Source organism: Rhinatrema bivittatum, chromosome 2, assembly GCF_901001135.1.
Source record: "Rhinatrema bivittatum chromosome 2, aRhiBiv1.1, whole genome shotgun sequence".
Lineage (NCBI taxonomy): Eukaryota > Metazoa > Chordata > Amphibia > Gymnophiona > Rhinatrematidae > Rhinatrema > Rhinatrema bivittatum.
The window spans coordinates 159,399,176-159,423,596 of NC_042616.1; the positions used below are offsets into that span (position 1 = coordinate 159,399,176).

The 24,421-nt window shown below is 44.8% G+C and overlaps 1 protein-coding gene across 2 annotated transcripts in view; it reads left to right on the forward strand.

Moving 5' to 3' along the window:
- The window catches only part of LOC115084224 (multidrug resistance protein 1-like), a 201,105-nt gene that overhangs the window by 77,602 nt on the left and 99,082 nt on the right, over positions 1-24,421 (forward strand). For both annotated transcript variants that reach the window (XM_029588806.1, XM_029588807.1), the window contains 2 exons: positions 8,860-9,051; positions 20,387-20,558. In XM_029588806.1, the coding sequence (XP_029444666.1) occupies positions 8,860-9,051; positions 20,387-20,558 (364 nt within the window). The remainder of the gene's footprint in view (positions 1-8,859; positions 9,052-20,386; positions 20,559-24,421) is intronic.

Genomic DNA, 24,421 nt, shown 5'->3' on the forward strand with positions numbered 1-24,421 from the left:
AACAGGGGGTGAGCTGACTAGGGGGGGCATGGGGGTGGTGACAGGATAGTAGAGGCTGGCTGGTTGAAGAGGCAGATTAGGGAAGAGAGTGTATGAGGGAGAGAGTATTGGGAGAGAATGTTGGGTGAGATGGGAATAGGGGAAGAGAGAGAGAGAGAGTGTAGAGGAGGGATGATGGGCTGAGGGAGAGAGAGAGATTGTGTGGGTCAACAGACTTTGTTTTACTTACACATATTGGTCTGATTGCACCTGACCAGCACAGCCCGCCACATTTTGAAAAAGTTGGTATACACAATGAATGATTTAATTTAAAAGTGAATTTTAAAAGCCTGGCACATACCAAAATCGGGAGATGTGCGCACAAGTCAGGCTTGTGCACACCCACCAAATTTTAAAAGCCGCTGAGATGTATCTCTTGCTGCAAACACATCTCACTCTCTTTCAAAAAGGGGAATGGTGTGGGCATGGTCGGGTGGGGCGTGGGCATTTTGGAGCATGGCCAAGAGATCTGTGCATAAATACTTATGTGGCAGTGGACCTGGCAGTATGCTGGGTTGCCAAAATTTATTTTTGCTATGGAAGAGGTGTAAGTTGTAAAATAAATAAATAAATAAACAGCCATTTTGGAGGGGTTTAAAGGGTATGGGGTAACTGGGGGAATGCAGGCTATTTAACTAGGTGTTGCGCAGGAGGAGGACCCTTGAGCCAAGGTGGGGTTGATGCTACCCGCAGGGCAAGCCCTATAGGTCCCCACCGTCAATAGGCGGAGCTGGCTGACTGGAGCTTCGCCAATACCAGCCCTCGTTCCCCGCAGGTTGAGCCGTTGGATGCTGGGGCCGGCTGGAGTTAGGTGGGCCTCCGTCTGAAGTCTTCTTATGGACGAGGAGGAGGTCAGCCAGGTGCCAGCAGTGGTAGGAGTAGAAGGTCTGATCTGGACGAGGCAGAGTCCCAGAGACCTGGGCACCTAATGGAACGAGAGACAGACAGGGGGCATCCAAGTAAAAACAGGCCGAAGCCTGAGATGCGAAGTCCAGAATAGGTATAGCAGAGGCGTCGTTGAACAGGTTGGAGTCAGGGCAGGCAGCAGGCAAGTAAGAATGATAAGGCAAGGCAATGGTCAGGTCTGGGAGATAATCAACAGTGTAGTCAGGCAAAGCAGAGATCGGGTCCAGGAGATGATAAGTAGTGTGGTCAGGCAAAGCAGAGGTTGGGTCCAGGAGTCAATCCATAGAACAAGTAGAGTAAATGCAGGACACAGGAATGGAGAAGAATATCAAGACCAGGATCAGGAACACAGACAAGACAGGAACCAGGAACACGAAGGAATCACCAGAGGAGGCAACGAAGTACACGACCAGCATGGAGACCTCTTGCAAAGGCAACTAACTGTGGCTGGGCCCAGCCTTATATATCGAGACCCAGTGACATCATAATCCGGGGCCGCGGGTTAGTTTCCCACCGCGGCCCCTTTAAAGAAAGAGGAGATGCACGCGCGCCTAGGGAGGGGCGCGGTGCAGGATGGTGGTGTCCCCGCGGACCATGCAGGGAGGCCCACCGTGGAACACGGACGTCTGTCACAGAGTCAGGAGCATCGGGGGTGGCCCGAGGTCGAAGGTGGCGGCTCATGGCTGCAAGAGAAGTGGAGCCAGATGCTGGAACAGGCAGACGAGGGTAAGAGGGCCTGGCCGTGGGTCTGCTGAGGCTGGCACACGCAACACTAGGGCCTTTGGAGGACCTAGCTCAATACTGGGCTGAATTGGTGAAACTGGTCATGGCGTTGGAGGCACACTGGTTTTAAAACACACTGACTTACGCAGTAGAAATGGGATTTAAGTGCCTAGACATGTGCCAACTTAAAACTAGGTGCACTTGTGCCCACGCTCAGGCTATTTTATAACATGCGCGCATATGTGTGTGTGTGCACACCGCCAATGTGTGCCTGCGCGCCGCTTTGAAAGTTACCGTCTCTGTGTTTAAAGTTTTTTTTTTCCTGCTGTCTTCTGATTCGACGGGGGGGCAGGGGGAAGGTCCAAATTAGATACATAGTAACATAGTCAATGTCAGCACATAAATACTAAAATGGTCCATGCAATCTGCCCAGCAAGGTGTTTAGGGTTGTAACTACCTCTCCATGCAGATTGCTCTAAGGGTTAAAAGGTTCCATTCAAGTCATAAAAACAGGTGATAGCCAGACCCCCTCCCCCCAAACTTTATTCATTCCTTTTTGCAGTACAAAGAGGGCCAGCCCTGGCCCTAGATGCACAAGGGTGGACTTCCCCTGTCCTATTGCCATCATAAGTGAACGTGATTAAACTTTGTTGAAATAATGTAAAAAGCCAAATAACTAAACTGTACGTTTACCCTAAGATATGCCCAGATGATTCACTTAAGTGCCCACTGGCTGGTTGTAACTGCCACTCTTGCAGATTAACCCCATTCAGAAATGCTTTTGCTTTCCCGTCACCCTGAGATTGTCATGGATGGTTGGGGGGAGGGGGGGGGGGCATAGAGAATGAACGTGTGTGTTAGAGAGAGTGTGTATATGAGAGAGAGAAGAGAAAGTTTGTGCACACGTCTTCTCCACCACTAATTCATGATGATCTCAAAGTGATTGGAAATCAAAAGTTCCCAGGTTTGGAATAAGGGTTTTTTTTTTATCCTTCTTAGTTTTATTTATTGGGTAGTGTTTGATGTATCTGCTGTTTTGAAAATGTTATTGGTGTTTGGGAAAATTTAAAACATTTTTATATGAGTTTTTAATTATTGGATGTTCTATTCATCACACCAGCCCTTCGCTTAACCCCCCCCCCTTTTTTTTTTTTGCTCGTGATTCCTCCATTAAACAACTTCAAGCCTTCTGTACATAGTTTATCTTCTTATTTTAATTTTTAAATTATCATTAACTCTGTTTTGTTGTATTATGTTCCTTGCCCTATCAGTGTTCTCCCCTCTTACCTGTTCCTAGCTAACAGGTCGATACTCTAAGGCCGCGGTAGAAAGAGTGCGGCATTGCCAGGCGCACCCTCGTTCCCCGCACGCACAGTTCTCTTCACCTACCGCTCGATACTCTCTTCTAATTACATGCAAATGCAAGCCGCGGCTGCAAAGCCTTATTCAAGCGTTAGGCCCGCGCAACCCATTTTACTGTATAGAGCGCCTATACAGTATCCTGGGTTCACGGGCCTAACGCTTCACGGCCGCGCTGGTACCTGTCATTTCAAATGACATTTGAAATGACAGGTACCAGGAAGTGGACAGTTATGTTCCCCGATGCTCGGCAAACTTTCCCCCAGCCCCCGCTCACCTGCCCTGGCCCCGTCCGGTCTCCGGTGCAGCCCCAGTCCTGTCTCCTCCTCCCGAGGCAAAAAAAAACCAAACCGAAAAAGTAGCAAGGCTCGGGCCTGCTACGATAGTCCCTTCTCTCTTCTCCTCTCCTCCCGATTTCGGCGCTCAAGGCAGCCGGGTGGGCGTGCATTCATCCAGGCAGAGGGAGCCAGCGGCGAAAGCGGCCTCCGGCTCCCTCTGCCTGGATGAATGCATGGCCCCCGCCGGCAGTGAATGAATGCCCTTGCGATTTTGGCGCTCAAGGCAGTCACATGACGTGACGTCACGCCTTGAGCGCCGAAATCGCACGGGCATTCATTCAATGCCGGCGGAGGCCGTGCATTCATCCAGGCAGAGGGAGCTGGCGGCGAAAGCGGCCTCCGGCTCCCTCTGCCTGGATGAATGCACGGCCTCCGCCGGCAGTGAATGAATGCCCGTGCGATTTCGGCGCTCATGCCTTGAGCGCCGAAATCGCACGGGCATTCATTCATGCATCAAATTCCTTATAGGAAAACCTCTTTCTAACAAATAAGTTGATCTCCAGCCTTTTTTTTTTTTTTTAAATCAGAAAAAGACCACTGAACCCTAGTCATAATGAAAATAACTGGCTCCTGAATGGGCAACCGATTAGACTGGGATAAACAGAAACAATGCCCGTGCGATTTCGGCGCTCAAGGCATGAGCGCCGAAATCGCACGGGCATTCATTCACTGCCGGCGGGTGCTGTGCATTCATCCAGGCAGAGGGAGCCAGAGGCCGCTTTCGCCGCCGGCTCCCTCTGCCTGGATGAATGCACGCCCACCCGGCCGCCTTGAGCGCCGAAATCGGGAGGAGGGGAGAAGGGACTACCGTAGCAGGCCCGAGCCTTGCTACTTTTTCGGGTTTTTTTTTTTTTTTTGCTTCGGGAGGAGGGGACAGGACTGGGGCTGCACCGGAGACCGGACGGGGCCTTGAGCGCCGAAATCGCCCCCATTTTTTACACTTTATTCCCGTTTAAATTTTCTAACACCACACTAACACCAAGTAGAGGGTGGCGCTAAACTAACAGGTTAAGGACGCGGCAAAATAGCGGGTTACAAAGGAGATAATCTGAGCGCGCGTCACAGTATCGGAGGGGAATAGCTAATTCCTTCATTATACAGCTAATTCGTTCATTTACATATCATATACATGCTGCGTGTGGAAAGGGTTATGCATCTGTTTTAAGAAGCGCTAAGGACGCGTGAAACTGGAGACTGTATCGCTGGATCGCCTTACGCGTCCGAATTGTGCACTCCCAGCTCGTTACAGACGGGAAATCCTCAACCGCACGTTACAGTATCGACCTGTATGTTACTAAGATCTTACCTCACCTCTTTATATTCATTTATGCAACATAATTAATTTGTTTGATGTAACTGTTTATTCTCTTCTTTTTCCCACTCATCCTTGCTATCTGTTAATTGTAAACCAATGTGATGTACGATGAACTTCGGTATATAAAAGTTCTAAATAAAAAGTCAGCTGTTTTGAAATATTTATTCTTTTTATTAGTATGGTTTTACTATAATGATTGATGTTCTTTATTTCTTGATTTTATTGTTTGATATTTTATGAGGGAAAAGTGATGTTTCTGTTTTCCATTGTTGCACTGCATATGGAATCAGACTTGTTTGAGTTTCCAGTTCAGTTTTTGTTTCTGGTTATATTTTAGGATCTTTTTATTCTATATTTGGTGAGGGTCTGGCTGTATTCTGCATGTGTGATCAAGGGGAGGTATTCTGCTAGCATGTTCTTTATGAACAGGGTTCTGTAGCAGCCTGGCTTGTTCTCTTTTAGTAATAGGAGATGTATTGGTGTTTTAGGGCCTGGTATAATATTTTCAGAGTTGCCTTTTCAAAGGTAGAGGTGCAACTGTTTGAGTGCTGGCAGTTAGTGCTGTTTTGGTATGGGAAGTTTACTATATTGCAATTGTAATTCAGTTTACTCATGGCTTTCTGAGAACCAAGCCCACACTCAACACATTTATTTATTTATTTATTTATTTATTTATTTAAAAATATTTCTATACCGTCTTTTCAAACTAGTTTGATCAAGACGGTTTACAAGAGACAAATTATAAAGAAAAAATTAACCAGAAATTAAATTTAAATCAATTAAAATAAAAATTATAAAATCAAATAAATTAAAATCAAATTAACAACAGAAGTTAAAAAAAAAAAGGTTAATAGAAAGAATAAAAATACATTATATCTTTATAATCCCTACTCTTATAAATAAAATAATTGTGGGAGTGCCCGAAGATATCTGCCTTTTGGGAGAGCGTCCGTGCTCGTATCAGTGTGATATTACAAGAGACTGTTCAGTGGTCCTGCTCGTTTTGTCTTCTGAACAATGATATTGGAGACGTCAGCCTAAATGTGGACAACATTGGATTTGTTTCTAAAGCTTGTTTGATAAGTAAGAAATGCATTTTGTTACAGTGGATAGTCGATAGCCCTCCGACGATAGCGTGTTGGGCGGCCTCGATGATGGAGCTTTACCAATTGGAGTATGGGTCACTGTATAAAGCTTTTCGACCTCGCAAAAAAGTTCTTTTTCGGGACATCTGGGGGCCGTACTACAAAACTCTCACCCCTCGAGTGCAATCATTGGCACCCTTGGTAGAATTGAATGTATCCTGATTTTTTTTTTGTAGCGTTTGGGGGCTTCGGGTCCTTTTTTGTAAGTACGGGGGGCAACCTTGTCTACCTCTTTATGTAATCAGATTATTGTTTACTGTCTATACCTTCACGACTGTCTCTCTCTGAGAGGGGAGTGATATACCTGATGAAGCGGTGGGTTTAAACTTTGGGCTTGCATTCCGCACGTGTGTGGAGGTTCTCTGCAATGGGGGGGAAGCTGGGGGGGGGGTTAGAGGGAGAGGGGTTGGGTGTGGGGGATGGAGTTTCCTCATTTTGTTTATTTGTTTTTATGTATAAGTTCATGGGGGGGTCTCTCATATGTTCTGCACTGGGGGGAAAAAATTGGCTGGGATGTATTCGGATGATTGTTGAATTGTTGCTTGTTCTTTTTACCATGCCATAATAAAGAAATTTAAAAATAAATAAATAAATAAATAAATAAAATAAACTAATTTTAACAAAAACAAGTAAAGTTAGAAAAGGAAATAGTAAACCTTGAGGATATAACTCATAAAGAGCATACGCCTAATAGATGTATAATCAGGCAATCAATAGATACATAAGTTTTGTAACTTATGAAACTTAGGTGTTCAGATTATCGAGATGGCCATATGCAATCTTAAATAAATAAGTTTTTACTGCCTTCTTGAATTCACTATGACTGGTAATTTGCCTTAAGAAGTTAGGAAGTGAATTCCACAGCAAAGGTCCTGCCACTGAGAAGGCTCTTTCCCTGGTCATATGTAGTCTTGCCAGTCTAACTGTGGGAACATCAAGCAAATATTGAGATGTAGATCTGAGGTGTCTCGTCGGTTTATACAACCGTAGAGATGTACAAAGCCATGTTGAATCAGGATCATGAATTAACGAGTGAATTAAAGAGAGAACTTTGTATTTTACACGATATTTAATCGGAAGCCAGTGTAGCTTATGCAAAATAGGAGAAATATGATGTCTCATCGGCAATCCTACTAATAAACGGGCCGCTGAATTCTGTATTTGTTGTAATGGTTTTATCACGGAATCTGAAAGACCCAAAAATAGACTATTACAATAGTCTAGACCAGAAAAAATGAGAGCTTGAAGCACAGTTTGAAAATCATTTTTGAAGAGTAAAGGTTTTAATCTTTTTAAGGTGTGCAACTTAAAAAATGAGTTTTTTACCAAATTAGAAACATGGTGCGATAAGGATAGATTTGTGTCTATTTGGATTCCCAAATTGCGGGCGACTTTCTTAACTTTGATTACCTCACTACCTAGAGTGACCAGTAGAGGAGGGCCATTTATAGGGTTCTCTAATACACTCAGAAGAAGAAGTTCTGTTTTTTTGGCATTAAGTTTAAGTCGACTATGGCTTAACCATTGTTCAGTTGTCTTAACATAAAGGTTACACAATGAAATTGTCTCGGCCCAAGAACACATGTCTCGGCCCAAGAACACATGTTACAATAGGCCCAATACCATATGGGTTCCATATGGTATTAGGCCTATTACAAGCCAATAGAAGGTGGAATTTGAGCTCGGACTAAAATTGCAGTTTGTATGGACTTATGATGACTTGAGGATATGTCTGGTCTTCTGAAATGGGTTTAAATTGATTTGAATCAAAATCAGAATTTCAGTCTGCTTACTTTTTTTATATGACCTCTGTTCTAATGTGAGCCAGGTCCATATACCCAGCTTGGTCAGTGTGGTGTGGGTAGGGAGATTTCTTGTGATTTGTGCATCTTTTGCTCCCAGCTGTGACTTTTGACAGCAGTTAGATATCAAGTTAGTAACCAAATTAAAGACAATCACGTCCTTGCTCATTGACCAGATGAAGAGTCAGGCACCACAATCAGTGTGAATTTTGGCAGATGGCATTAGAATGCTCGCAGTGCTGTGCTGTGATTGGCTGAATTTCTGATGTCAGATTTGCAGTCAGCATGTTTGGTATGCAAGGAGACATTTAGTACTGATGAATTAAATACTGCAAAATAAGTAAAGCATTCTGGATTGCCTGTCACTCCTTTTCTTTCCCTGACTTTGTGAAGGAAGAGAGAATGATGGTTTTAGTCTGAGCCTAAACAAACCATCTGATTGCAACTATTCCTCAATTAATGTAGAAAAGTAGCAATGTGGGTGAACTGAGATAGATTAGAAGGTATGGTGATATAAGATTTCAGGACTGAAAACCATATCTTAAATGTGCAATACATTAATCACAAACAATTCACTATTTCCTAATGGATATTACTTTTTTGTTTTGGCATTAACTCAGATGTCTTCCTCACATACAGGCCAGTTGTTTCATAATGAGCACAGTGGTACTTCTTTAATAATATATCTCTTTGTAACACACCTTGATTATAGTTATTGAACTGAAGTCCCAGCCACCAAAGTAAAATTTGCACAGTATCTTAACATTATCAAATTCTGATGTAACAGATCTTTTATAATAACTGTCGGTGCCCTGCCCAGTTATTATAAAGGATCTCCAGTGGCTGGGGTTGTCAGCTGCAGCATCTGAAATTCCACAAATGACTTCCAGAGCAAGATTTTCTTTTGTGTGATTATGATGTGAAGTAATGAAAGATGATAGGCCATGTGAATTTTAGAAACCACTAAACATGTTCTGTGAAAGAAGGAAAAGGCAAACACACATGCACGTGTTTTCTTCCTTCATCACGGTACACTGTAAATGCTGTAATTTGTTTTGCTTGCTCTTATTAACCAAAATCAGTCCAGTTGAGACTATTAGTTGTAAGAGAGTTGATATGATATCCATTGTATGGAAGAATGCATCAATGTTCTATTAATTCTGTGTGGATTTTGTTAAAATATCAATACAACAAATTTCTACTAAAGTGCTCTGCACTGCCATTGCTTTCAGGTACGCGTACCTCTACAGCTTGATTGGTTTGGCTGTTCTGATTGCTGCCTACATCCAGATCTCGTTTTGGACCCTGGCAGCTGGCCGACAGATCAGGAAGATCAGGCGAGAATTCTTCCACGCGGTCCTGCGACAGGAGATAGGGTGGTTCGACGTGAACGATGCCGGAGAATTGAACACACGGCTTACAGAGTAAGCAGAGGCAAATAGCAATTTTCACTGCAGAAATATTGATCAAGGTCCTTCTGATTTTTTTCTGGAAAAAGAAAATTCCTTTGTAAAAGAAATAGAAGCAAAACCCTCACTCTGTGATGCAAATTTTGCTTTCTCTAATTTTGCACGCTTGTGTAAACCAATTTAAGATTAATTTCTCAACATTATTCAATCAAATACAAGGCATAACATATTTACAATTTGCTTAAGATTTTTAAGCATTAGAAAGCACAGTAGTTACTGAAATTAGAAAAAATATATATATCAGCTTTCTAGTCTGCATGAAGTGATATTTTAGCATCCCTGCTTTGTGGGGTGCCTCTGAGGCTCACTCATACTAGATGTGCTATTTTTGGAAGGCCTTGGAGTATTGGTAAGCTGTACCCTAACACACCGGCATATTTCAGCTACCATTGGGGTGATACTATAGTGGTTGAATCACAGGGACTGACAGACATGAAAAAATACATTTGTGGCTTTCTTGGACAAGAGATCCTACAACCCCTCCTTGGGGATGTGAAAACCCTAGTGGCAGCTTGGCACCCGAAGTGACTTGCTCACCATGCTTGCTGCTGCTGTCTTACGTTGGAGGCCAGCATTTGCACCTACCTCCGAGGTTATCAGTAAGGGCCTCCCTTGACGGCAGCTGCCAGCACAAGTACCGGCAGGTGTTTCTATGGAAACCCCTTTAGGATCTATTTATGGATGTGTCATTACACGAGCGGCAAGCATTTGGATCTTGCTTTTTTCACTGTCTGATTATAATAATGTCGATAATCCACTCTGGGGAGGCATTACCAGATGCAGGGAAACAGATGCTACAAGCCTCAGAGCTGGCTTTTAAGGACTTTTAGAGCACAGTTGATAGGAACCATTAGCCATGAACTCTTGGCTTAAAGTGAATCCCAAGGGAAAAACAATTTCTTCAAGATGTGGATTTTGAACCCCAGAAAAAAAAAATCATAACAGAGGCTCTGGGAGAGAAGCAGACTTTGGCTGGGTGTCAGAGGGGATGAGGTACTGTGAAAGACACCTGCACAGCTGTGCCATTGTGTGATCTCTGCATTCATTTATAGTGTGCATCCCTGTTCCCCAGCCCCTACCACGTTCCCCTTCATCTTTTCTTTGGGGAGATTTCTCTTGTTGTAGTGGGCTCTCTTTTGTTCTATAAATGCTGAGCTCGCTCAGCTTCTCAAGATAGTTCCAAGTCACCTGGGACGGTCTGACCCAGTCTCAGGTTTGTTTGCTTGTAGGTGTGGAATCCTGCCTTTCTTAGAGAAATCAAAACTCCAAACCCATGCATGCTGGGTGGTAAAACCCATCTTGTATTTTAGACATTGAGTTGTGGACCCCTGGTCATTACAAGAGATGGCTCCTCCCACAGGGCTCCGCCCTGTGGGGACCTGTAGTGATAGGCCGGTTCTTAGCAGTAATACACACAGCGGAGCGATAGACTTTATTATACAGCAATGTAGTTGGTGGCCCGGGGAGCAGGCTATGATCCTAGCCAGAGGACAAGAGTCTCTGATGGCATAGTCCAGTCTGTACAGTGCAGCGCAGATAAAGAGTCTCATCAGGTCTCGAGAGGATGATGGGTCCAGTAGTGGTCTGCAGAGCGGGGTAGGCAGAGAACCTGGGTACCGTTGATATGCCAGTGAGGGTAGATCCGGTAGTGGTCCGCGATGCGGGGGTAGGCAGAGAATCTACAATAGAGGAGGTGAGACAAGGCAGAGATAGACCAAGAGCTGAGGTACTCACTCTGAGGCTGGAAGCTGCTGTAGAGAGGAACCCCTGTGGATGGAGGTCCGGGACGGAGTAAGGTCCCCGAGGAGCGGGTACCTTAGGCGTCCTCGTAGAAGCTGGTAACCCCGGAGGGTAGGAAGGAGTGAGGCAAGGCCCCTGAGGAGTGGGTACCTTGAAAGTCCTTGTTGGTAGCTGGTATCCCTGGAGGGAAGGTAGGAGCTAGGCAAGGCCCCTGAGGAGAAGGTACCTAAGTCGTTCTGGAGCGAAAGTACACAGAGCAAAGGCATCTGGTAGCAGGCAGAGATCAGCAGGGAGATTCCTTGCTAATTCGTAGCTGGAATAGAGAGCGGAGGCTGAATACTTGGAGGTAGTGACTAGAGATGTGCATTCGTTTATCACGAATTAGGCAATTTTTTCGAAATTGCCTAATTCGTCGTGGGTCGGGGGCCCTGAACCCCGAAATGGATTTTCCCCGAACTTCAGGGAAAATTTGTTTTTCGGGTTTGTACGGTGGGAGGGGCATATTTTATTTTTTTTAAATAAAAACCCACCCCAAGCATTAAAATTTTCTATAATACAACCCCCCCCCCCACCATCCCGATCCCTCCCCAAGACTTACTAACATCCCTGGTGGTCCAGCGGGATCCCGCGAGCGATTTCTCCCTCCGTGCCGTCGGGCTGTCTGGCCTGCCTCGCATCAAAATGGCGCTGATAGACTTTGACCTACTATGTCACAGGGGCTACCGGTGCCATTGGTCAGCCCCTGTCACATGGTAGGAGCAATGGATGGCCGGTGCCATCTTGTGCTCCTACGATGTGACAAGGGCTGACCAATGGCACCGGCGTCATTTTGATTACTGGCGGCCGACGGCCCAAGTGCAGGAGATCGCTCCCGTACCCCCGCTGGATCCCCAGGAACTTTTGGTAAGTCTTGGGGGACCCGCCTGTCCCCCCCACCACTTGCCCTAAGTCTTCCTCTTTCTCCAGCGCACCTCCCTCCATGTCTTGCATCCCCCTTTCACTCTTATCCACCACTTGCCCAGCAACGTGCGTGCCCTCTCCTTTACCTATTCCTGCCCAGCAGCAGCAGCACCCCAGTCTACTGCACAGCATCAGTCCCTTCTTTGGCACCTCTCTTTACCCTGCCAAGCACAGCTCCCTCCCCTCACCCTCTTTCTCTCGGCCTGTAATGCTTATGATCCTTCTGCAGTGGCAGCAGCAATAGCTACAGAAACGTAAAATCAACATAGGGCCAGTGAGCCCCTTCCTTTCAGCTGCAAAAGCTTATTATTCATTGAAATATCCTGAAAACACGAGTTGCTGTGAGTCTCCCAGAACAGATTTGGGAACCACATCCCTCAGAACCGGTGCTAGCATTTTTGCTGCCCTGTGCGAACAGTTACTGTGATGCCCCACTCCTCCCCATTCTATTTTTGAAGCGCTGAATTTTTTTTTTCCAATTAACCAACACACAATAGAAACTATTGGCCTCATGTTCTGTCCCAGACCCTTTCCCTTCTCCATCCAGTGATCCAAACTTTCAAAATTGACACCCCCCATCCCGAACATATCTTACCTCAACCGCAGTTCCAAAAAAAATCCTAAATTGTGCAGGAGGGATCTTCAGGTGCTCTTCCCCACCTACCGGTATGTAAAAATGACACCTGCTGCACCTGTTACTATTGTGTTGTACAGAAAAACATGCACTGCTGTGCTGCCACCCAGAAAACCCTGCAAAAAAAGAAACTTGGAACCCATATGTTATTAGGCCTGTTATAACACTTGTTAGATGTGGGTCTGGCCCTTGGTAGGCCTTGAATGATAATAATATCAAAACAGTAATAATATCAGACAATAATATCAATAATATCAAAACAATAATAATAACAGACAATAATATCAAAACAGTACTAACTGCAGTCATTCAAACAGGAACAACTCTATCTGTGAAAAGGCAACATTGCAAATACTACACCAGGTCCGAAAACAAACCAAGCTGCTATAAATCCCTGCACAGAAACTACATGCTAGCAGAATACTCCACCTTGGTCACACATGCAGAATAGAGACAGACCTTCACCAAATACAGAATAAAGTATAAACAGAAGCATGTAGACAGAAACCAAACTGGAAACTGCAACAAGACAGATTCTGTAAGCAATGCAGCAATGGAAAAAACAGAATCATCACTAGACCTCATAAATCAAGAAATATAAATCAATCACAGTAAACCACACTAATAAAAGGATTATTGCCAAAGAGCTGATGAACAGAACAACATTCAGTAATTAAGAACACATATAAAAAGTTTTTAAAATTTTACAAACAGCAATAAAATATTTTAAATAGCAGACACAAACACCCAGTAATTAAATTAATAAGGATGGAAAAAAAACCCTGTTCCTCATACCTGAAAACCTTTCATTTTAAGTCATCCTAAGCTTGTCCTGCATTAGTGGGGTTGGCACAAACTTTTTTCACACACCACAAGCAGGTTGGATGCCATTCAGGCACACACAAACACTCCAGACTGGCAGACAGCCATTCACACACATTCACACACACACACATACATCACATCCAAGACTGGCAACCATTCACACACATACACACAGACACACGCACACACACACACGCACACCCGAAGATGGCAGACAGCCATTCACAAACACACACACACCCCAGGCTGACAGGCAGGCAGGCAGCCATTCACACACACACACACACACACCACACACACGCACAAACACACACAAGGGCTCCCTGTGCTGCTTAAGTGCTTCCGGCAGGTCCCTGGCCCGAAAGCAATTCTTCCTTTCCCTTTTGATGCAGCTCCTGCCACTCTCAGCTATTGACTGTGAGGTAGGCCAGCACCAGTGGCGCTACTTTGAGGGCTTTGCAACTCTACTGGTTACAGCAGCTGCGGCCTTGGGAGCCATCAGTGACCGACCAGTGCTGCAGGGCAGGGGAAGAGTGTGCACATCTGTTCCTCCCTCCTCCCCAAGTCTATAGATCCTGCTCCGGTTGGCACTGCACGGATTTCCTGGGACTTGGGAGGTTGATGATGTCTCAACATCACCCGCTGCTGCCACCCCTCTGGGTTTGTTGCCCCTCGCAATTGCACGATATGCACACCTGGTTGCACCGGGCCTGACTCTGCTAATTTCTTCAGCCTTGTGCATCCTCCTCAATTATTTTTCAGGCTCATAGACTCACCTTGAGTGTTTAAAATTAAACTCAACTATCAGTATGTCCCCACCTCAACCCTTCTCAGAACAATCCTTTAAAATTACATAACTGGATATCATAATCAATAATATCAAATTTCAAGAATGTCAGTATATAAAACTCTAAATAAATAAATAAAAAAATCATACTTTGAAATATTAAAACTTTGTTTTGCAAAATATATGTTTCAGAAATCATGTCACAGTCTAATGAATATGTGTTATGAAATTTTTGGAAATAAACTGCAAAAAAAAAAATCCCAAGAAATACCTACATTTATCAGTTCAAAGAATTTCTTATTATATTTTGTTGAAGGCTGGCTGGGTTGAACTGACAATTTTTCTCTTTACAACTCACCATAGAAAAAAACATTCAAATTGTGTTGTCACTTCGGTTACAGTGACACAAGTGTCTCCATTATCAAGCATTTTGTAAAGTAACACACAAACCCTGCAAAAAGTCACTCAGAAACTATATAGCAAGCCTGCTATAACAATACAACACTAACTCCCAGAACTCAAACAGCAACAGCAATGAATGAAAAGGCAGCACTGCAAATATTCCACCTGAGTCTAAAACACCAATACCCCTTTTAGTGGGAAAACAGAACACGCTGGACTGCGTCATAGAAACATAGAAACATAGAAGTGACGGCAGAAGAAGACCAACGGCCCATCCAGTCTGCCCAGCAAGCTACGCAGTTTATCCATTTTTTTCCCCCTTTTTCTCCCTCCCACCCGTCTCTATTGGCTTCCAGCACCCTCCGGCCCCAATTCCCTTCCACCCCTCCACCAATGCAGAGAGCAGCGCCATCCTAGTGAACATCCAGCTCAATCAGGGGTAGCAACCGCTGCAACCAGCAGGCCACACCCCTGCCCCTTACCCACCCCTGTTTTGTTTGCTTGTTTGTTTTTTTTTTTTAATTTTAATTTTTTTTTTTTTTGAGATGGCAGCCCTCCATCCTTCCGCTCCGTGAAGGTGGAACACCAATCACTGGCCACTGGCATCCCGCTCCGTGAATGCCTCAGTGGCTACTGCCGCTCCGTGCAGTGTTTGCTGCCTCCTCTATTTATGCCCACTAGACTTGATGGATCCACAGTGTTTATCCCACGCCCCTTTGAAGTCCTTCACAGTTTTAGACTTCACCACTTCCTCAGGAAGGGCATTCCAGGCATCCACCACCCTTTCCGTGAAGAAATACTTCCTGACTTTGGTTCTTAGTCTTCCTCCCCGGAGCCTCAGCTCGTGACCTCTGGTTCTGCTGATTTTTTTCCTACGGAAAAGGTTTGTCGTTGTCTTTGGATCATTAAAGTTTTTCAAGTATCTGAAGGTCTGAATCATATCACCCCTGCTCCTCCTTTCCTCCAGCGTGTACATATTTAGATTCTTCAATCTCTCCTCGTACGTCATCCAATGAAGATCCTCCACCTTCCTGGTCGCCCTTCTCTGTACCGCTTCCATCTTGTCTTTGTCTCTTTGTAGATACGGTCTCCAGAACTGAACACAGTACTCCAGGTGAGGCCTCACCAAGGACCTGTACAAGGGGATAATCACTTCCCTTTTCTTACTCGATATTCCTCTCTCTATGCAGCCCAGCATTCTTCTGGCTTTTGCTATCGCCTTGTCGCATTGTTTCGCAGACTTCATATCATTAGACACTATCACCCCAAGGTCTCTCTCCTGCTCCGTGCACTTCAGCCTTTCCCCCCCCCATCAAATACAGTTCATTCGGATTTCCACTCCCCATATGCATGAATTTGCACTTCTTGGCATTGAATCTCAGCTGCCATATCTTCGACCACTCTTCCAGTTTCCTTAAATCCCGTCTCATTCTCTCCACTCCTTCCGGCGTGTCCACTCTGTTGCAGATCTTAGTGTCGTCCGCAAAAAGACAAACCTTACCTTCTATCCCATCCGTAATGTCGCTCACAGATCCCTACACAGAACCTACGTGCCAGCAGAATTCTTCACCTCCATCACCCATATAGAACACAGACTCTCATCAAATACAGAATAAGGGATCACAAATTAGAAAAAGAAATATGCAGGTAAAAACTGCTTTGTTCTGCTTTCCTCTCCAGTTCCACCCCCCCCCCCCCCCACCCTTTCTGATCCCTGCAAGGAGGAGATGGGGGGGAAAAAAGAGGAGAGAGGCTGGATTAGGGAGGGCTCTTCTTTGCTTTGCATTGTGCTCTGTCTTCTCCAGGCTCACATCCAGTTCCTTGCATGCTGTCTGGGAGGGGAGGGGCTGGAGTAGGAAACAAAGGGTTGATCTCTGCTGCCTGAGATTTTGGGCACTGGTTAATAGAGTATTCAGGTAGAGCCTTGTGTGCTTATGAGCAGAGGTAAAAGTAGCTTTGCTGATGATGCTCCCTTGGGCTCCTCACCTGGGGCAGCTGCTCCCCTCCAGTCACCTCTGTCCCTTATCCCAGCTCTGAGTCAGATCCCTAGCGACAAGAAAGATACCTCCCGCTGACCATATAAACGCAGAGGTCAATATTCAGAGAGCTGGCGAGCTGGTAAATTATCCAGGTAAAGTTACGTAACTTTATCCAGATATCTAGCAGGGCTTATCCAGTTAAGTCTGCCGCTGTCTTTACACGGATAAAGTTATGTGTTTAATTTTACTGAAATAACTTTAAGACAGGTAATTTTCCAGCCAGACTCAGGCAGGTAAATTTAGTCAGCACTCTGTGGATATCAGCTAATGTTTAGCCCTGCACTGGAGCGTCTTTTGTCCATATAAATTTTATGCACACTTTGAGTTGTATGCACAACATTTTTCTGCTTGTTGGGAGGAAATAGCAAAATCCAGGCTTTTGTCCAGCTACCTCCAAAGGTTACTCACACAAACCCTTTGAATATCAATCTCATGTTCTAGAAAACTGGGAATAAATACTATAACAGTATACTCTACATGATAGCTGTGGATAGTCGAAGAATTTAAAAAAAAAAAAAAAAAAAAAAAAAGATCTTAGTTTTAGTAACTTCCCATCACAATGCTGAAGAGCTCTAACCACTGTCTCTCAAAAAAGCTGTGAAATTCTAAGAAATGGGGCAAGCGGCTTGGCTAATAATTACCTATTACCTTACAATAAGTATTAGATCTCAATAAATGACAGAGGGAATGGAGAGAGGGTGGCTGCTGTTTGCACAAGAGGGGTGCTGGGGTTTAGTCTAGGAGGCGCCGGTGCTGCTCAGTCCACCATCGTCATCATCTGGTTATGACACACTTTTCCACCAAAAGAGTTCAAAGTGAGTTGCTACCGGTGCTTGCATAGACCTTCCAGAGTAGGGGCTTAGAAGAGGGAGAAATGAGAGAAAGGGGAATGCTTAAGGCCTTCTCAAGAAAAGATCCCTCTCTCTATGTCAGTGTTTCCCAGCCGTCTCCTGGAGGCTCACCTATCCAGTCGGGTTTTCAGGATTGCCCCAATGAATGTGTATTAGACAGATTTGCATTCATTGGGGGTCTCATATATATGCAAATCTGTCTCGCATATATTCATTACAGATATCCTAAAAATACAGCTGGTTAGGTGTTCCTCCAGGAGAGGGTTTGGAAATACTAATCTGTTTCTGTCACCAAACTTAGGCCTGGATTCACCATTCTACTGCAGAATGATGAATCCAGCGAAAACAGGGGGGCGGGCCTGCGAAAGCCGGCAGCCATCGCACCACTGTGGTGTTTTCGCTGCCAGCTTTCGCACCTGATAGCACCACCGAGAAAGGTGGTGCTATTGGGCGCGCTACTGGCGACGATAACGTGTCTTACCTTATCGCCGCCAGCAAAGACATCGCGGAGTCCACCCCGACTCCTCCCCTCGCCGCCCCTAGCAAGCTATCGCACGCGATAAGCCTCAGAAAATGACCCCCTTAGCTAGCTATGACACCACCCCCTCTCCTCTGACGTGCACAGTGCGCAGCAAGAATGCCACTTAATCATGCATATTTAGTCCAATTTATAAGAATAATCATGAAGTTTGGGCAAGCGTTTTTTTGGCTTCCTCTCAGTTCGCTCTGATGTCACAACACAGGCATGCGCCATGCGGTTTCCTCATCCTTTTTCTCTAGGGCAGAGATTCCCAACCTTTCAGGGAACATGGACCCCCTTTTCAGCTTCAACAAGTTTCATGGACCCCATATACACGTCTCTAATTTTTGCATGCATAACAAAAGGAATAATAAGGTGCACTCCAGAATTATTCATAATGTATAAAACTTTGATCAAAATTAAATACGTAGGGAAGGGCAGTTTCCAAAGCTATTTAAAAATTGCCCTTATAGCTAAAGGTTGAGGGCATTCCACCTTCCAATCCAATTGTAATGGGGAAAAGGAAGCAAATTAAAAAGAAAAAAAATTCCAGGCAGAAAATCAGCACTGGTACCTGCAGACCTGCAATCTAATTTTCAAAGGGAAACTGCACACAGAGTTCCCGTTTGAAAACTCAGACTGATGAGGGAAAGCCAGTACTTTTGTACCTGTGTCCTTTTCATCTGCTTTGAAAGTATGCACGATGACTTCAAAATGTAATCTCTACTCCATTTAGCCCCCGCAGGTAAAAGTGTGCTGTTCACAGGGTAGGTATTTTTTACCCTCAGTGGCAGGAAATAGCAATTTTCCAAGGGTCTCTTTACATGGGTAAGGTGTTTACCCAAATAAAAAGTTTTGAAACTCACCCTCCCTGAAAACTCAGAGTCTCTTTTAGCCTGTTCTTTTATACTTGATTTTTTTTTTTTAATGATTCTTACAACACATACAGAAAATGACAGTCACAAAATAATTTAGATTTTAGAAGCGTGAAACAATAGCCTGCTTTTAAAAGAGAAGGCCTCATGTCTGCCTGTTTGTCCCCCCTAAATAACTTCTGTTTAATGTCACATCCAAACCTGGCTGTTGTCTCCTCTCTTCTCTTTTGTGCCCGGAGGTCTACTTTCCCTTCTTCCTTCCTGGACCATGGTGGTCCTCGGTCTCTGACCAGCCTAATTTCAGGGGATCCTCTCCTTCTCTCACTTGAGAGGCTGCCGTCCACTCTTACTCCACTTAACCAGGTCAGTCATGGATTCCTCTCCCCTTCTTTTTCTTCCATTCCTGCTCATTCCTTATTCCCTCTGTCTATCCCCTCGTACTGTCATCCCCGGTCTCATTTCATCCTTTCTTCCTTTGAGCCATTGTATTCACTGTTGTGGTAGAGCTCCCTCTCTTTCTGTCAGGCTACTTTCAGAGCACAGGGCAATAGTAGGGGAAAGTTTCTCATCTATGTGGTAACCCAGCTTTCCTCTGCGTGCAGCAGAGGCTGCAAATGTTTTGACAACCACAGTCAGCCCCTTCTCTTCTCCGCCTCCACTAAACTTGCGACAGTGCGGTTAGAGGCTTCTAATGGCTGCGAATGTCCCTCATCTGTCCCTCTTCCTCCTGGTCTGCAGAAATGTGGGGTGAAGTTTCAGACCCTTAGTCCTCTTGGAGTAAGGGTCTGAAACACTAAGGCTTTTTTTTTCCTATTCTGTGTCTATGGGCAAAAAAGCTTAATAAATCAGGCCCTAAGTTAATTTGATCTTTATTTCTACATATCTAAGGCATTAACTTGGCAACCACACTAGATGCATATAACAATCTTAAGAAATTGAATTTAAAAAATTTAAAGGGAAAATTAAAATTCAGAAATAGTAGTATCCTTATTAGCAGGCTTCCTAAGATAATTGCCTTTACTTTCCATTAGATTTATTTATTTTAAGTGGATGGAGGGTATAAAAACGGAAAAATGGGGAGTACGTTGACAGAGGATTGGTTGTTGAACCACACATTTTTGTGCAACGCTTGTATTGTACGCAGTTTTTTTTTTCTGTTTGCATCTGCTATTGCTATCTCAGATTTGTGTAACGTCTTCCTATTAATAAAAATTATTTTGAAAAAATATATATATTTGTTACCCATTCTTCCATAATCATAATCATTAACAACATTGCATTACATCATCATGAACAACATAGGTCAAAATAGGTCAAATAGATGCCTTCACCTGTAGCTCTGTTTGACATTTACGCTCACTGTGACTGTTTAAATAGCTCAGCTATTGTATACTCTCTTTTCAAGGAAATACTAGTTGGTAGGTCACTAGTCTGCTGAAATGATTCAAATGAGTGTTTAGTGAGCATATCCTATACAGGCAATAGAAAACAAAGGCAAGTTAACGAAAGAGAAAAAAATAACAGTCATTAAACAGGTTATTTCCCAGGATTGGCAATATCATATGACAATTTTGCAAAGTATTTCTCTTAACAGAGATCTGAATGATTTGTTTGCAGCTCTTGTTCACTGTGCTTTATCTATTTGTTTGTTTTCCAGTGATATCTCTAAAATTAATGAAGGAATAGGTGACAAAATTGCAATGCTGTTTCAGTCTTTAGCCACGTTCCTTGCAGGATTTGTAATTGGATTCATAAAAGGATGGAAATTGACACTGGTGATACTTGCAATAAGTCCAGTCATGGGGCTCTCTGCTGCTGTTTGGTCAAAGGTAGGTTATTCTTTTTAGTTTAGTTTCATTTTGCTCACTCCTTTCTGTAAAGCTTGTACCCAATGCATGATAACATACAGTAAATCCTCAAATACAATATTATAAAATGCCACATACAATCTGACCTCTCCAACAATACAGCACTGATAGCATAAAGCAACACCAGGAAGGCCAAAGAGCCAATGAGAGAGAGATAAGTGCAGATCATTTCTAAATGCAAATATTATTTACTTCAAAATCTCCAATATTTTGTAATATTGTACAAAAAATACTCCACACACCACGGTGTTCTTATTAACTCGCTGCTTAGTTAATGCAACATCTAATCTAAGTTGATTTGATGTTGCATTTTCTCGTCTAGTTTTCATGTGAGCTGTGATCTGTCAGATCCATGTTATGTAATCTTTGTATTGCAAAGATGACCTATAATTTCCATATAATTTTCACAGATGACTATATCATGTTCTGCTCAAGTGAATTGTAAATAAACTGAATAGCCAAGGATTGGGCCCTGAGATGGTTGTCTGGGTTAGCAACTGGCTGAGTAATAGACAAGAGTAGGTAACAGTAACTGGCATTCACTCCAAGGTAAAGGGGGTTACCAAGGGAATGCGTCAGGAATCAGTCCCAGGTCCAGTTCTATCTAATATTTTCAGAAGTGATGTCGAGGAAGAGTTAGTGGCTAAGGTTTGTTTTTTTGCACATGTAAAAGATCTTCAACAGAATGGGCATGTTATGAGCATGGGGTACAGTCGCTTACTTTCAGACCTGCTGCTTGCAATGGTGAATGAGTCAGGACAGATGAAGGATGAGGACAGGACATGGCATGACAAGAAACATGGACAAAGACACTGAAGGCTTGGAACTTGGATGAAGACTTGAAACTAGGATGAAGACCCTGGAGAGAGGAACATGGATGAAGGCTCTGGAGATGAGAAACATGGATGAAGGCTCAGGTTCAGGTTAGAGTTCAGCTTCAATGGGCACCGCACCCACCCTACACAGCCCTAGGGCTGGTCGCGGACCATGCTGTATTGCTGTGCGCCCTACACAACCCGCCATGGATTGGTCGTCAACCACTCTGGGAGCGAGACAGGCTCTGGACTGAGACACAGATGAGGACGGGAGCCAGGACATCTCTTGGAACAAGGAACATGGCTTGGAATGAGGAACAGGAGATCCACTGGCTGGACAAGTTCCATGAGACTGGAGCTAGAAACATGACTAGGAACTTAGAACTTGAAACTTGGAACTCTAAAACAAGGATGGACTGCGAGGCCTTGACCCAGTGAAAACTGACTTTGAGACAGGCCTTGTGCCAGGAGGCACCCTACACAACCCTCCATGGGCTGGTCATGGACCATGACGCTGGCACACCTGGAGGAAGGACAAGAGAGGAGCTGAAAGGCAGAACTTGGGAACGAGGACTGGAACAACCAGAACTTGACCTAAGACTTGGATGAGGCGAAGATTCTAAAGACTTGGACGAGGAACCGACCCAAGACCAGGAACATGGAACAGGAAAAGAAGGCCAGGAACATCCAACGAAGAACATGAAGACCATCAAGACAGGAACTTGTCCACAGAAGACCTTGAAAGATAAAGAGCCATGGACAATCATGAGGATTCTTGCGAAGGCAACAGTGAACTGGCAGGAAAGCCCTTTTATAGGGCTGAAGACAAAACAAGGTGATGATGTCATCAAAGAGGGCCGCAGGGCTTTTCCCACTGAGGGCCCTTTAAAACAACAGGAAAGACATGTTACGGTTTTGATGAAGTTGTGAACCCCGGGCCGAGGTGAGAGATGTCTCCGCCCACAGGGAGGAGCCCCGTGGGCCTCACCATCAGTGGGCGTGGTATCAGCGATGTAGGACACAGCTGCGAGAGAGATTTTATTAGGGAGAAAGATAGTACATAACCCGAGGAGCGGAGATATAGGAAACACAGTCTTTGAGCAAATACAGTAGTCAAGATGATAATGTAGATACGAAGATCCGGTAGTGGCCCGCAGCGCGGGGTATGCTGAGGAAACTGTACTATAGATGCCGAGGAGATAGAGGTCTTTGATACAGGAACCAGGCCGTAGATCTTGTATAGATGGAGCGATATCCTGAGGCTCAGGATGAGTAGCGTAGATAGACTGAAGGATGATAGTGGCCCGAGGAACGGGGTACACCTTGGAATCTTCAGTGAGGTTGATAGAAGATGAAGAAGGTTCTCACACAAGGAAGTCCCAGTAGAGATACCCGAGGAGCGGGTCAGGAAGTCCAAGGCAGGAAGGCCCTCCAAGGAGCGGATAGCCAAGACGCGGAAGAGCCCCCGAGGAGCGGGTACTCAGAGCATCCAATTACCAGGAGGAAAGTCTGGAACAGAAGATCCAAGTTAGAGCAGATTTAACAAGCGAGAGAACTCTTTGCTAACTCGTCTTAGCAATGGACCAGTCAGTATAAGTACACTAGCGGTGATGACGTCATCGGGAGGGGACGCCTCCGAGGTTCCCGCCATGACATATACATAAGGAGGCCCTTGCGTGCGAGCGCTCCTGTGTGCCTAGATGATGCTGGAAGTAAGATGGCGGTTGGCAGCGCCCATCTTGTCCCGGAGACGTCAGGGAAGTTGGCGTTGGTTGGCGGAGGCCGCCATTCTCCCAATGATTAATGGTGTAGGGAAAAAAGAGGTGAGCATGAGAGGTCGCAGCCATCTGTGACCAACGGGCACAACATATGCATGCACGCCTAAGCAGAAGCCGGCATTGGGTGGCCTCCCAGCTGCATAGAGAAGGCAGAGGTATTGGTGGCATCCCAGCCATGAGATAGACAGTGGCAGCAGTGACTCCCAGCCATGAAGGAGGACAGTGGTAGTGATGGCTCCAGTCGCGAAAATGGCCGCGGCGACACCAGGCATCGGCAGCCCCACTGGCCTCAAGAATAACGTTGGCAACACTCCTGGCCGCTAAGAGAGGTAGCGATGGTGGCAGCCCCGCCGCAAAAGAGGACCCAGGTGGTGGCTTCCAGCCGCATGAGGAGATGGCAAGGCAGCATTGGATGGCCTCCCGGCTGCAGGAAGAAACAGAGCCGGTGTCCAGCCAGCCAGGTAGGTGAGAGGTCACTCGCAGGCTTGTATCACAGTGGCATTGCAACAATACTCCCTCCTCAAAGCCCCCTCTTCAAGCCTCTTTTCTTCAGCTGCAGAGTAAATGAAGGTATAACTTCTATATCAGCAGAGGGAATCGAGGGTCCAAACACAGGATTTAAAGGAAATGAAGCGAGGAACTATTTGAAACATACTGGAAAAACATAATAGAAGCATTTAGACGAGGGCACAATGAAGGACATGACTGGAGGCACAGATGTAGACTATAGCATTTTGAAATAAGGGTCCTGTTTCTTAGGTTCCCATGTGAATATTACCAGAAGGTGACTCAAATTAAGTTTACTGTCCACAAACTACTCGAGCCCTGACAAAGATTAATGTTGTTGAGGACTCAATTCTTGACCCTTCTATGACTACAGTTCTGTTGGACTGATAAATGAATAAATCAGGCTGCCGGACTGCAAATGGATTGGCAACTGAAACAGATTGAAGTAGACACTTTTCTGAAGAGAAGGATTGCTTTCCAAGGAGTACTGATTTCTAGGCTGACTATGATTCACATAAGTGGATGGCACAAACACAAATAACTTGGTATCTGCAATGAAAGCTGCATCACAAGTTCTGCTAATACAAGGAAAAAGTCAGCTGCAAGGCATGAACCAGGATCAAGAGACACCAAGGTCAGCTGGCTGAAGTATGGCTAAGAAAAAGGATTTACCCCCAATTTTTGATGTCCTCGGTCGAGCAGACACACGGTCAAAGGTGGAATC